The sequence below is a fragment of the Pseudophryne corroboree genome, chromosome 9 (genome assembly GCF_028390025.1).
Source record: "Pseudophryne corroboree isolate aPseCor3 chromosome 9, aPseCor3.hap2, whole genome shotgun sequence".
Classification (NCBI taxonomy): Eukaryota; Metazoa; Chordata; class Amphibia; order Anura; family Myobatrachidae; genus Pseudophryne; species Pseudophryne corroboree.
Window position 1 is genome coordinate 36620458 of NC_086452.1, and position 15153 is coordinate 36635610.

A 15153-nucleotide genomic window follows, 5' to 3' on the forward strand; every position below is an offset into this window, starting at 1 on the left:
GACTATAGAGCATTTAAAGGATGTATTTCTATATATGCGAGATGCACAGAGGGATATTTGCACTCTGGCATCAAGAGTAAGTGCGATGTCCATATCTGCCAGAAGATGTTTATGGACACGACAGTGGTCAGGTGATGCAGATTCCAAACGGCACAAAGGTGTATTGCCGTATAAAGGAAGAGGAGTTATTTGGGGTCGGTCCATCGGACCTGGTGGCCACGGCAACTGCTGGAAAATCCACCGTTTTTACCCTAAGTCACATCTCTGCAGAAAAAGACACCGTCTTTTCAGCTTCAGTCCTTTCGTCCCTATAAGAGTCATATCTGCCCAGGGATAGAGGAAAGGGAAGAAGACTGCAGCAGGCAGCCCATTCCCAGGAACAGAAGCGTTCCACCGCTTCTGACAAGCTCTCAGCATGACGCTGAGACCGTACAGGACCCCTGGATCCTACAAGTAGTATCCCAGGGGTACAGTTTGGAATGTCGAGACGTTTCCCCTGCGCAGGCTCCTGAAGTCTGCTTTACCAAGGTCTCCCTCCGACAAGGAGGCAGTATGGGTAAAAATTCACGAGCTGTATTCCCAGCAGGTGATAATTAAATTACCCCTCCTACAACAAGAAAAGGGGGTATTATTCCACACTATATTGTGGTACTGAAGCCAGAAGGCTAGGTGAGACCTATTCTAAATCTAAAAAAATTTGAACACTTACAAAGGTTCAAATCAAGATGGAGTCACTCAGAGCAGTGATAACGAACCGGGAAGAAGGGGACTATCTGGTGTCCCGAGACATCAGGGATGCTTACCTCCATGTCCCAAATTTGCCCTTATCACTAAGGGTACCTCAGGTTCGTGGTACAGAACTGTCACTATCAGTTTCAGACGCTGCCGTTTGGATTGTCTACGGCACCCCGGGTCTTTACCAAGGTAATGGCCGAAATGATGGTTCTTCTTCGAAGAAAAGGCGTCTTAATTATCCCTTACTTGGACGATCTCCTGATAAGGGCAAAGTCCAGGGAACAGTTGGAGGTCGGAGTAGCACTATCTCGGATACTGTTACAACAGCAGGAGTGGATTCTAAATATTCCAAAATCGCAGCTGATCCCGACAACAAGTCTCCTGTGCTTAGGGATGATTCTGGACACAGTCCAGAAAAAGGTGTTTCTCCCGGAAGAGAAAGCCAGGGAGTTATCCGAGCTAGTCAGGAACCTCCTAAAATCAGTGCATCATTGCACAAGGGCCATGGTAAAAAAATGGTGACTTCCTTCGAAGCAATTCCAGTCGGCAGATTTCATGCAAGAACTTTTCAGTGGGATCTGCTGGACAAATGGTCCGGATCGCATCTTCAGATGCATCAGCGGATAACCCTATATCCAAGGACAAGGGTGTCTCTCCTGTGGTGGTTACAGAGTGCTCATCTTCTAGAGGGCCGCAGATTCGGCATTCAGTTTTGGATGTTGGTGACCACGGAGGCCAGCCCGAGAGGCTGGGGAGCAGTCACACAAGGAAAACATTTCCAGGGAGTGTGATCAAGTCTGGAGATTTTTCTCCACATAAATATAGCTAAGGGTAAATTTATAATGCTCTAAGCTTAGCAAGACCTCTGCTTCAAGGTCAGCCGGTATTGATCCAGTGGGATAAAACATCACGGCAGTCGCCCACGTAAATAGACAGGGCGGCACAAGAAGCAGGAGGGCAGTGGCAAAAACTGCAAGGACTTTTCGCTGGGCGGAAAATCATGTGATAACACTGTCAGCAGTGTTTCATTCCGGGAATGGAAACTGGGAAGCAGACTTCCTCAGTAGGCACGACCTCCACCCGGCAGAGTGGGAACTTCATGGGGAAGTTTTCCACATAATTGTAAACCGTTGGGAATTACCAAAGGTGGACATGATGGCGTCCCGTCTGAACAAAAAACGGGACAGGTATTGCGCCAGGTTAAGAGACCCTCAGGCAATAGCTGTGGACGTTCTGGTAACACCGTGGGTGTACCAGTCGGTGTATGTGTTCCATCCTCTGCTTTTCATACCTACGGTACTGAGAATTATAAGACGTAGAGGAGTAAGAACTATACTCATGGCTCCGGATTGGCCAAGAAGGACTTGGTACCCGGAACTTCAAGAGATGCTCACAGAGGACTTATGGCCTCTGCCGCTAAGAAGGGACTTGTTTCAGCAAGTACCATGTCTGTTCCAAGACTTACCGCAGCTGCGTTTGACGGCATGGCGGTGGAACGCCGGATCCTAAGGGAAAAGGCATTCAGGAAGAGGTCATTCCTACCCTGGTCAAAGCCAGAAAGGAGGTGACCGCACAACATTATCACCACATGTGGCGAAAATATGTTGCGTGGTGTGAGGCCAGGAAGGCCCCACGAAGAAATTTCAACTCGGTCGATTCCTGCATTTCTTGCAAACAGGAGTGTCTATGGGCCTCAAATTGGGGTCCATTAAGGTTCAAATTTCGGCCCTGTCGATTTTTCTTCCAGAAAGAATTGGCTTCAGTTCCTGAAGTCCAGAAGTTTGTCAAGGGAGTATTGCATATACAACCCCCTTTTGTGCCTCCAGTGGCACTGTGGGATCTCAACGTAGTTCTGGGATTCCTCAAAACACATTGATTTAAAACCAGTCAAATCTGTGGATTTGAAGCATCTCACATGAAAAGTGAACATGCTCTTGGACCTGGCCTGGACCAGGCGAGTGTCAAATTGGTGGTTTTTTTCTCAAAAAAGCCCATATCTGTTTGTCCATTCGGACAGGGCAGAGCTGCGGACTCGTCCCCAGTTCTCTCCCTAAGGTGGTGTCAGTGTTTCACCTGAACCAGCTTATTGTGGTGTCTTGCGCCTACTAGGGACTTGGAGGACTCCAAGTTGCTAGATGAGGTCAGGGCCCTGAAAATATAGGTTCCAGGACGGCTGGAGTCAGGAAAACTGACTTGCTGTTATCCTGTATGCACCCAACAAACTGGGTGCTCTTGCTTTTAAGCAGACTTTTGCTAGTTGGATGTGTAATACAATTCAGCTTGCACATTCTGTGGCAGGCCTGCCACAGCCAAAATATGTAAATGCCCATTCCACAAGGAAGGTGGGCTCATCTTGGGCGGCTGCCCGAGGGGTCTCGGCTTTACAACTTTGCCGAGCGGCTATTTAGTCAGGGGCAAACACGTTTGTAAAATCCTACAAATTTGATACCCTGGCTAAGGAGGACCTGGAGTTCTCTCATTCGGGGCTGCAGAGTCATCCGCACTCTCCCGCCCGTTTGGGAGCTTTGGTATAATCCCCATGGTCCTTTCAGGAACCCCAGCATCCACTAGGACGATAGAGAAAATAAGAATTTACTTACCGATAATTCTATTTCTCGGAGTCCGTAGTGGATGCTGGGCGCCCATCCCAAGTGCGGATTATCTGCATTACTTGTACATAGTTACAAAAATCGGGTTATTATTGTTGTGAGCCATCTTTTCAGAGGCTCCGCTGTTATCATACTGTTAACTGGGTTCAGATCACAGGTTGTACAGTGTGATTGGTGTGGCTGGTATGAGTCTTACTCGGGATTCATAAATCCTTCCTTATTGTGTACGCTCGTCCGGGCACAGTACCTAACTGAGGCTTGGAGGAGGGTCATAGGGGGAGGAGCCAGTGCACACCACCTGATCCTAAAGCTTTACTTTTTGTGCCCTGTCTCCTGCGGAGCCGCTATTCCCCATGGTCCTTTCAGGAACCCCAGCATCCACTACGGACTCCGAGAAATAGAATTATCGGTAAGTAAATTCTTATTATTTCCTATTTTCGTACATCGGGGGTAAATATTTCTCTTATAATTAATTGTTACGTGGGATATTTTTACTGTTGAGAATTTATAATGGATTTAGCCTCCTTCCCGTAATGACTCGGAGCAGATAAAACCATCTATATTCGTTGGATTATCCTGTGAACCAGTGCCGCAATTCTCTATGCTACATATGCTTTCACAATTGTCATGTCGAGGAGTGCAGAAATAGGATGGCAAGTACCTACAGTAGCTATTGCTATGCTTTTTTTTTTTTTAAGCAAGGTAGGTACACACTTAATGCATCAGACGTCCTCTTTAGCTGTCCGTTGTTGTGTTGTGCTGCCTGTGGCTTCACAGAGATGGTAGGATGCAGATGGAAAGTGAGCGGCTGGAATCCTGCACATCGCTGAAATATATTTTTTGTTTTTTTGGATGACTTTTTTAACGTTTGAGCCAAAAAGAGATAATGCTGCTGAGGCCAACATTTTCTGAGGCTTTGTAAACCCTCCCCTATTACAAAACATAGTTACAGACGTTCCTTTTGTTTTTAAACTCTGTAATAAACATGTTCTAAAGACCTCTGTGTACTGGATGTTACCAATGATTCCTGGCTGTCCAGTTAGAGATCGCAACAGTATTTTGCCAAGATATTTAGTGATTTATGAATAATATGTTTTCTGTCGAGGTTTTACCATGTCTGTTTGCAGGGCTCATCACTCAGTAAGGGGTGTGTGCCATGCCTCCTTCTAAAGCCCTCCCGACATAGGGTCATCACAGCGTCCTCTGCTAGCCGTAAGATTAATGACAGTCTTGTAATGTGCGGTTTCCCGCCTAGGTTGGGGTGTGGTATATTTTGTCGACATCGTCTAAATGCCCACATGCCGACATTGGGATTTCCTGTTGATATTACTGTACCCCTAACCCTAGTGTTCATTCTAGCACCTTTCAAATCCTGTGCAGTTTCTCTTCCCTGCCTGCGGTGTCGCTCTCTGCTGTGGTGCTTCTCGGCACACACAGGTCTGTATCACACACTGAGTAACAGATCAGAGTGTGCTGAGAAGCACCACAGCAGAGAGCGACACCCCAGGCGGGAAAGAGGAACTGCACAGATTTTGAAAGGTGCAGGGTGCTAGAATGAACACTGTAACCCTGTTTGATGCGTAACCTTAAAGTGGTGTGTCGACAATCTGGCTGTGGCATTCACACCATGTCAACATTCTGAGAGTGTGTAGACTGACTGCATACCTTAGTTTGCATCATGTTTCTGAGTAAAATGACCTTTGGTTTTAATGCTGCTTGTTGGAGAGTGACGCACGACTGACTCACCAAAGTTATGTCGTAATGTTGGTGGTTTTGAAGAAGCTAAGACAAACTTTCCCACAATGACCGGATAGGCTCATTGCATTTCGGTGCAGTATTTGTACTGAACACCACTCCCAATCAGCAGTTTCCTTTTATCGGTCATCTACAGGTTATTATTTATTTATTATTACCAGTTATTTATATAGCGCACACATATTCCGCAGTGCTGTACAGATAATACCTTGCCATTCACATCAGTGTTTGTCAGAATCTACATATATATAAAAGGCAAATACCACTGACTCTTCACACAATCTCCCGAACCGTAAGGACTAGGAACTTGAAATTTGGACAGTAGCTTGCTATTGTGACGTAGGCACCCACTAAAAAGGAATTTTTCAAAATTTCACCCACAGAGGGGTTAAAAGGGGTGAGATGATTATTTGGAATTCCCCCCTCACGGAGGAAAGTTAAGACAGCCCACCCAACCGGGGCTATAAAGAATGCATGGTGCCTGCGATACCAAGTCGCGGAGGGGGGTGGACAGAATGCTTGTTCCTGGACTTCCTTGCCAGTGGCAGTTGCAGAGCAGTCCATTATTCAAATAAGGCAGCCACATCAATTGCAACCCCCTAAACACTGTCAAACATGGCTGGGTGTGGCTCCGCTGTTTGAATCATGGACTGCTCTGCAACTGCCACTGGTAAGGAAGTCCAGCCAGACAATGTTTTATGAATTCTGCTGGCCCCAGTAAGGGAGAGGTGTGACTCAGTGAGCTGTATATGGGCTCGATCAGTATCTTGTCTCTCTCCAGTATGTGTATTTCCACCTGCATTTATAGATTCTCTACATCTCAATGAGGGGTTAAACCAGTGTTATGGATTTTTGCATTGTCATAGGTTAGCAGTGTGTTACTGCAGAACTACAGTTCCCAGCATGGCCTGCCAGATGGTAATCCACAATCCTATGTTTATGTGAAAAAAACAAAACAAAAGTTAAGTATTTCAAGCAGTAAACTAGAGATTACAGTTGTACAATGCCTGGTGGCATCTGTCCTGAGTACAGTGTTGTCGCTGTTATGTATTCTGGAACCCACTGAGAACACAGGCCTTAGGCAAGAGTGAAAATACCCTTTTACTAGGAAGATTAATAATTCACGGCTGTTCTGAAGACAGTGGATTATGGACTATGTTTAAACAGCCACAATTTTGTTTCATGTTATTTTCTGAGTAAATAAAGAGTTAAGGTGGTACATTAAAGTTTGTAGATGTGCATTCATAGCATAATAGAATTATATACATAATATGCTAGTGACATTTACTTATCACCAATAACATACATTTCTTGATGGGGGGGCAGCAGCAGCTTACTGAGTTGGTTTATTTTCTGCCTTGGCAATAAAAAGTTACTACACATTATAGAGGAAGCAAAGCTTGGGCAATAGGGTTAAAGATTTATGGCTGCCATTACAGGTTTGCAAGTAAGGCTGATTTCTCTGGTCGTGGACCCAAAGACACTATGAAGCCGTTAGAGAGAGAGCGAGAGAAAGTATTGAACGTGGTCTAATTATTTATGTAAATCTGGTTGCCAATGATCCTGATTGGGTTTTTTACGTGGTAATCCGACAACTACAGTGATCGGACCCCCGGCTACAGTGATCGAACGCCCAAATACAGTGATATAACCCCCATGAGTTCTTGTGATTGGTTTACTTATGTTTTGGTTGTGCTTATTCTGATGCAATTCTGCATAGAAAATTTTATATTTTTGCAATGAAAGAAATTTAACACAGGTTATCTTTAAAGTTGGACCCACGTGGGCTGATTTTGCCACCATGCGACAGGATCACAGTTCTGTTTGGCTCACACACGTGGGGAATAATTTAGAAGGATGGCCGTTTTGCACTCAGGCCAAGCGGCTGGATGACTTAGACCACATTGGGCCTGCAAGCGAGATCTGAAGATCACTTTCCACACAGGTTGGCCGCATCTGCAAACCTGTAGCTAATGCTAATCCATTTGTATTTATGCTGCCTTTTAGTTGTGTTTGTATACTTACAATATGTCCCATTTCTCTCTCTAGAATCTAAATATGCGGTGATAGTCGGTGATGATGGCGTTCTGTGCGAAAATCCGAAACTCTAGGAAATGTGAGGTGGAAGCCGCGCCTCCTAAAGGGGTGGAAATAAATTTTTATCTTCCGGACAAGCCCCCAATTTTGTATACAGAAGGAGCGTATACAGCGGAAGAATTGCTTATTGAGGTGGCACAGAAATGCAGTAAGCACCTGTTGTGGATTATTTTTAACATTATACATTCAGAAGTTTTTGCTTCTGTAATAAATCTGTTTTTATAATAGAGCGACTGATAGTTATTCATGTGCTTATTTTTCAAGATATCTCCCCACTGTGCCACAATCTATTTGCACTGTACAACGAGAGAGACAACCTTTGGTTACCCCCAAATCACCTCTTCAAGATCAATGCCAGTACGTCCCTCAAACTTTATTACCGTGTCAGGTAAGTGAATTAATAACCTTCTAAAGTTCAGCAAACCTTGGCTTAGCGCTGTACTGTCCAATCAGGTGGTGGAAAATCTTACAGACCCTCCCACGTTTGGTTTTATCACACCTGATTAGACAGTGTGGAAGCGAGCAGAAAACTGTAGAGTTACAGAAATGAACTGATGATTTAAGCTGCGCACTTGCTCTGACATTGCCCTGTAGGATGGAGGAGGTGGCATGACATTACTTCACAGCAGAGATCCGTAGCCAGTTGTTGTGTCAGAGCCATAGGAGTATATTGAAGGTTTCAGTGCTGGTTGGTGTTTGCTGGACCTCTGCTCATGTAGTATAGAGCTAGTAAGGAAGCTGCTTGATTATGTTACGCTACTAGTAAGGAAGCTGTGTGATTGTAGTTATGTCGCTAGTAAGGTGTCTGTGATTGCAGCTGTGCTGCTAGTAAGGTATCTGTGTTATTGCAGTTGTGCCGCTAGTAAGGTATCTGTGTGATTGCAGTTACGGTTCTAGTAAGGAAGCTGCGTGATTGCAGTTACGCCGCTAGTAAAGAAGCTGCGTGATTGCAGTTACATCGCTAGTAAGGAAGCTGTGAGATTGCAGTTATGCCGCTAGTAAAGAAGCTGTGAGATTGCAGTTATGCCAGTAGTAAGGAAGCTGTGTGATTGCAGTTATGCCGCTAGTAAGGAAGCTGCGTGATTGCAGATATGTCACTAGTAAGGAAGCTGTGAGATTGCAGTTATGCCGCTAGTAAAGAAGCTGTGAGATTGCAGTTATGCCACTAGTAAGGAAGCTGTGTGATTGCAGTTATGCCGCTAGTAAGGAAGCTGTGTGATTGCAGTTATGCCGCTAGTAAAGAAGCTGTGAGATTGCAGTTATGCCAGTAGTAAGGAAGCTGTGTGATTGCAGTTATGCCGCTAGTAAGGAAGCTGCGTGATTGCAGATATGTCACTAGTAAGGAAGCTGTGAGATTGCAGTTATGCCGCTAGTAAAGAAGCTGTGAGATTGCAGTTATGCCACTAGTAAGGAAGCTGTGTGATTGCAGTTATGCCGCTAGTAAGGAAGCTGTGTGATTGCAGTTATGCCGCTAGTAAGGAAGCTGTGAGATTGCAGTTATGCCAGTAGTAAGGAAGCTGTGTGATTGCAGTTATGCCGCTAGTAAAGAAGCTGTGTGATTGCAGTTATGTCGCTAGTAAGGAAGCTGTGTGATTGCCGTTACGCCGCTAGTTAGGAAGCTGTGTGATTGCAGTTATACCGCTAGTAAGGAAGCTGTGTGATTGCAGTTATGCCACTAGTAAGGAAGCTGTGTGATTGCAGTTATGCCACTAGTAAGGAAGCTGTGTGATTGCAGTTATGCCGCTAGTAAGGAAGCTGTGTGATTGCAGTTATGTCGCTAGTAAGGTATCTGTGATTGCAGTTATGCCGCTAGTAAGGAAGCTGCGTGATTGCAGATATGCCCTAGTAAGGAAGCTGTGTTATTGTAGTTATGTCGCTAGTAAGGAAGCTGTGTGATTGCAGTTATGCCGCTAGTAAGGAAGCTGGGTGATTGCAGTTATGCCGCTAGTAATGAAGCTGCGTGATTGCAGTTATGTCGCTAGTAAGGAAGCTGCATTATTGCAGTTATGTCGCTAGTAAGGAAGCTGTGTGATTGCAGTTATGCCACTAGTAAGGAAGCTGTGTGATTGCAGTTATGCCGCTAGTAAGGAAGCTGTGTGATTGCAGTTATGCCGCTAGTAAGGAAGCTGTGTGATTGCAGTTATGCCGCTAGTAAGGAAGCTGTGTGATTGCAGTTATGCCGCTAGTAAGGAAGCTGTGTGATTGCAGTTATGCCGCTAGTAAGGAAGCTGTGTGATTGCAGTTATGCCGCTAGTAAGGAAGCTGGGTGATTGCAGTTATGCCGCTAGTAAGGAAGCTGCGTGATTGCAGTTATGTCGCTAGTAAGGAAGCTGGATGATTGCAGTTATGCCGCTAGTAAGGAAGCTGCGTGATTGCAGTTATGCCACTAGTAAGGAAGCTGCGTGATTGCAGTTATGCCGCTAGTAAGGAAGCTGTGTGATTGCAGTTATGCCGCTAGTAAGGAAGCTGTGTGATTGCAGTTATGCCGCTAGTAAGGAAGCTGGGTGATTGCAGTTATGCCGCTAGTAAGGAAGCTGGGTGATTGCAGTTATGCCGCTAGTAAGGAAGCTGCGTGATTGCAGTTATGCCGCTAGTAAGGAAGCTGGATGATTGCAGTTATGCCGCTAGTAAGGAAGCTGCGTGATTGCAGTTATGTCGCTAGTAAGGAAGCTGGGTGATTGCAGTTATGCCGCTAGTAATGAAGCTGCGTGATTGCAGTTATGTCGCTAGTAAGGAAGCTGGGTGATTGCAGTTATGGCGCTAGTAAGGAAGCTGCGTGATTGCAGTTATGTCGCTAGTAAGGAAGCTGTGTGATTGCCGTTACGCCGCTAGTAAGGAAGCTGTGTGATTGCCGTTACGCCGCTAGTAAGGAAGCTGTGTGATTGCAGTTATGTCGCTAGTAAGAAAGCTGTGTTATTGTAGTTACGCCGCTAGTAAGGAAGCTGTGTGATTGTAGTTATGTCGCTAGTAAGGAAGCTGTGTGATTGCAGTTATGCCGCTAGTAAGAAAGCTGTGTTATTGTAGTTATGCCGCTAGTAAGGAAGCTGTGTGATTGTAGTTATGTCGCTAGTAAGGAAGCTGTGTGATTGCAGTTATGCCGCTAGTTAGGAAGCTGTGTGATTGCAGTTATGCCGCTTGTTAGGAAGCTGTGTGATTGCAGTTATGCCGCTAGTTAGGAAGCTGTGTGATTGCAGTTATGCCGCTAGTAAGGAAGCTGTGTGATTGCAGTTATGCCGCTAGTAAGGAAGCTGTGTGATTGCAGTTATGCCGCTAGTAAGGAAGCTGTGTGATTGCAGTTATGTCGCTAGTAAGGAAGCTGTGTGATTGCCGTTACGCCGCTAGTAAGGAAGCTGTGTGATTGCAGTTATGTCGCTAGTAAGAAAGCTGTGTGATTGTAGTTACGCCGCTAGTAAGGAAGCTGTGTGATTGTAGTTATGTCGCTAGTAAGGAAGCTGTGTGATTGCAGTTATGCCGCTAGTAAGAAAGCTGTGTTATTGTAGTTATGCCGCTAGTAAGGAAGCTGTGTGATTGTAGTTATGTCGCTAGTTAGGAAGCTGTGTGATTGCAGTTATGCCGCTAGTTAGGAAGCTGTGTGATTGCAGTTATGCCGCTTGTTAGGAAGCTGTGTGATTGCAGTTATGCCGCTAGTTAGGAAGCTGTGTGATTGCAGTTATGCCGCTAGTAAGGAAGCTGTGTGATTGCAGTTATGCCGCTAGTAAGGAAGCTGTGTGATTGCAGTTATGCCGCTAGTAAGGAAGCTGTGTGATTGCAGTTACGCCGCTATATAAAATTTTAATGGTTTGTTTACAAAGCACCTGAGTTGGGTACAAAGTTCAGGTCATTATTTACATGATAACGTTCCAGTTGTTACATTTCAGATATCAGACTTACTCCATTATAATTATCTTGCATGTAACATGTATTGTGTTGCTGTTTATGTGCTTTAGTTAAACGTGTGCTGTGAGGGTTGTAGTGTGTTTTAGTGCGCTCACAATGGCATCTCTGACATATTAGTGTCCTCCCTAGGATTTTTTAGACAGTGCGCAGACCTTCTAATTTTGGCTTCTGATAGTTATCTTTTATACATGAATGTAATCAATGTTGCATTATGAGTACTGTAATACACTGCAATGCCCCAATTCACGTTATGCCGCACAGTAGTGCCCCTCCATTCACATTAAAGCCGTACAGTAGTGCCTCTGATTCACATTATATCACACAGTAGTGCCTCTGATTCACATTATGCTACACAGTAGTGCCTCTGATTCACATTGTCACACAGTAGTGCCTCTGATTCACATTATGCTACACAGTAGTGCCTCTGATTCACATTATGCTACACAGTAGTGCCTCTGATTCACATTATGCTACACAGTAGTGCCTTTGTTTCACATTGTCACACAGTAGTGCCTCTAATTCACGTTATTCCGCACAGTAGTGCCTCTGATTCACATTATATCACACAGTAGTGCCTCTGATTCACATTATGCTACACAGTAGTGCCTCTGTTTCACATTATGTCACACAGTAGTGCTTCTGATTCACGTTATGCCACACAGTAGTGTCCACAATTCACATTATGCCACACAGTAGTGCCCACAGTTCCGGTTATACCACCGAGTAGTGCCCACAATTCACATGCCCACAATTCTTATTATGCCACACAGTATAATGTGCCGTATAAAGTGGTCTAACATCTTGGGCCCCCTTTATAAGGTCTGGGCACGGGTAAATAATACCTGTCGCGCCCCCCCTTCCTCGGCACAACGGGCAGGGCACATCTCAGCAGCTGCACAACGGGCGTGGCACATCTCAGAAGCTGCGCAATGGGTGGGGAACCACTGATTAGTATATAGTTGATGTGCTCTTGTCACTGTGCTAACACCATTGTAGCGTACCTGTCACTAAGAAGGCATCGGCTATTGTGGCTGAACCAATACAGCCTATCCGTTCACTAAGTACCGTAACCTCACTGAAGCGCGAGGCATTTTGTAGACTGAACAAATAGTCATGGAAATTCACCAGGATAAGACACTTTGTGCCTCATACCTCACTTATGTCACCGCATGCATGGATGACAAATCGGTATATCATCCGCCGGGATCCCGTCTGTCGGGAAGCCAGCTGCTTCGTTCAGTATGATTTTCCGATGGACGGGATGCTGGAGGTCAGAACACCGACAGCGGCATCCCATCCATCAGAATCCCGACAGCCCCCTCTAAAGTACTGGATACCAGCGCGTTCCGCTGGATGGACGTTCGGGATGCCGGCTGTCGGTATTGTGACACCAGTATCCCGTACGACGTTGGTCTCTAGATGCCGCTGTTGCGTCCTCCTTCGGGATCCCGGCGTCGGTATATCGAGCCGCCTGGGTCCCGTCCGTCGGGAAGCCAACTGCTTCCCGCGGGAACACAGGCCTACACTTTATACTAGACATTTACTCCAGAGATGATTTGCTCTCTTCTGTCCGTGGCATTCTGTGGCCTGATTGAGCAGGATTTCTGCCAGGGTAAGCAGTAATGAATCTTGGAAAGCGTGGTGTTAGGGAAATAACTGCAGTAGTGATTAGGAAACCCTTTCTGGCATTGAAAACAACATTCGGACAGAGCTTCTTCAGGTTTGGAGCCACCACTGTAGATCTGTGTGAGAATGGCCGGACCTGTTGGTGTGTGCATACACGTGTATTTACAGAGTTTATGGGAGCGTGCTGGAGCTGTGTGCTGGATTTGTAGACTGGCAGTAGTGATGTATGAAGCTTGCTGTTGTGGCTTTATTATAGTATGGCTGCCTTCCTTCCTTCCTCCACTTGTGTGAGATTACATCTGACCTCGGTGGTTTCACAAAGCACGCACACCCTCTTGTGTGCTACCTGCTGCTCCAGCTGCATACATAGAACATGAATGAAACAATATCAGTGTGTGACATGCAGTATAGGTAGCACTGGTCTCACTGTATTTACTACTACTAAGCAGTGCATGCCTTTATAGTTAGGGATTGACGGGTATGGGTGTAGTATGGTATGCCGGCGGCCGGGCTCCCGGCGACCAGCATACCGACACCGGGAGCCCAACCGCCGGCATACCGACAGCGTGGCGAGCGCAAATGAGCCCCTCGCTATTTGCAATAGCACAATAAATAATGTTTCTCTTACGTCCTAGAGGATGCTGGGGACTCCGTAAGGACCACGCTGTATAGACGGGCTCCGCAGGAGACATGGGCACTCTAAGACTTTAGATGGGTGTGCACTGGCTCCTCCCTCTATGCCCCTCCTCCAGACCTCAGTTAGATCCTGTGCCCAGAGGAGACTGGGTGCACTGCAGGGGAGCTCTACTGAGTTTCTCTGAAAATACTTTTGTTAGGTTTTTTATTTTCAGGGAGCACTGCTGGCAACAGGCTCCCTGCATTGTGGGACTGAGGGGAGAGAAGCAGACCCACTGTCCTGGACTGATAGGCACTGCTTCTTAGGTTTCTGCACACCATTAGCTCTAGAGGGTCGGAACACAGGTGTCGTCCTTGCTGTTCGTCCCAGAGCCGCGCCGCCGTCCTCACAGAGCCGGAAGATAGAACCCGGGTAAGTATAGGAAGCAAGAAGACTTCAAAGGCGGCAGAAGACTTCGGTTCTTCATGAGGTACCGCGCAGCGGTCACGCTGTGCGCCATTGCTCCCACAACACACACACAAGGCACAGCAAGGGTGCAGGGCGCAGGGGGGGCGCCCTGGGCAGCAATTTTTACCTCAAATAAGTCTGGCACACACACATAGATACTGCGGCGGCAGTATATAAAAAATCCCCTGGCCAGTATAATAAAAATAGCGGGACTGAAGCCCGCCGTCGAGGGGGCGGGGCTTGATACTCCAGCACTAACCAGCGCCATTTTCTCCTCCGCATGCTGCAGAGAAGCTGCACCCGGACTCTCCCCTGCTGAACAAGTAACAGGGGGCAAAAACGAGGGGGGGGGGGGGGGGCACATTTATTTGGTGCTAATTATATATATATATATATATATATATATATATATATAAAGCGATATACAGGCTGGGACTTTGTTTTCAGTATCTAGTGGCGCTGGGTGTGTGCTGGCATACTCTCTCTCTGTCTCTCCAAAGGGCCTTACTGTGGGTCTGTCCCCTTATTCATATATCCCAGTGTGTGTGGGGGTGTCAGTACGTGTGTGTCAACATGTCTGAAGCGGAAGGCTCGCCTAGGGAGGATGCAGAGCAGATCGTGGTGGTGTCTCCGTCGGCACAGCCGACACCTGATTGGTTGGACATGTGGAATGTTTTAAATGCTAATGTGGCTTTATTACATAAGAGTGTTGCCATATAGGTAATTGTCGGCACTCAATATAATATTAGGGCAATGGATGTTGTCTGAATCAAAATTTCTCTGACGTCCTAGTGGATGCTGGGAACTCCGAAAGGACCATGGGGAATAGCGGCTCCGCAGGAGACTGGGCACAACTAAAGAAAGCTTTTAGGTCACCTGGTGTGCACTGGCTCCTCCCACTATGACCCTCCTCCAAGCCTCAGTTAGATTTTGTGCCCGGCCGAGGTTGGATGCACACTAGGGGCTCTCCTGAGCTTCTAAAAAGAAAGTATATAATTAGGTTTTTTATTTTACAGTGAGACCTGCTGGCAACAGGCTCACTGCAGCGAGGGACTAAGGGGAGAAGAAGCGAACCTACCTGCTTGCAGCTAGCTTGGGCTTCTTAGGCTACTGGACACCATTAGCTCCAGAGGGATCGACCGCATGGAACTGGCCTTGGTGTTCGGTCCCGGAGCCGCGCCGCCGTCCCCCTTACAGAGCCAGAAGCAAGAAGAGGTCCAGAAAATCGGCGGCAGAAGACATCAGTCTTCACCAAGGTAGCGCACAGCACTGCAGCTGTGCGCCATTGCTCCTCATACACACTTCACACTCCGGTCACTGAGGGTGCAGGGCGCTAGGGGGGGGGCGCCC

General features: G+C 46.6%; 1 protein-coding gene across 2 annotated transcripts in view; it reads left to right on the top strand.

Moving 5' to 3' along the window:
• Positions 1 to 15153, top strand: part of JAK1 (Janus kinase 1) — a 176566-nt gene that overhangs the window by 99824 nt on the left and 61589 nt on the right. Inside the window, exons 1-3 of one of the 2 annotated variants that reach the window (XM_063939174.1) lie at positions 6351 to 7044; positions 7149 to 7344; positions 7461 to 7584. In XM_063939174.1, coding sequence (XP_063795244.1) covers positions 7176 to 7344; positions 7461 to 7584 — 293 coding nt within the window. In that variant the 5' untranslated portion in view covers positions 6351 to 7044; positions 7149 to 7175. Of the gene's footprint in view, positions 1 to 6350; positions 7045 to 7148; positions 7345 to 7460; positions 7585 to 15153 lie in introns of those variants that run through there. The other variant, XM_063939173.1, reaches the window with a different exon arrangement.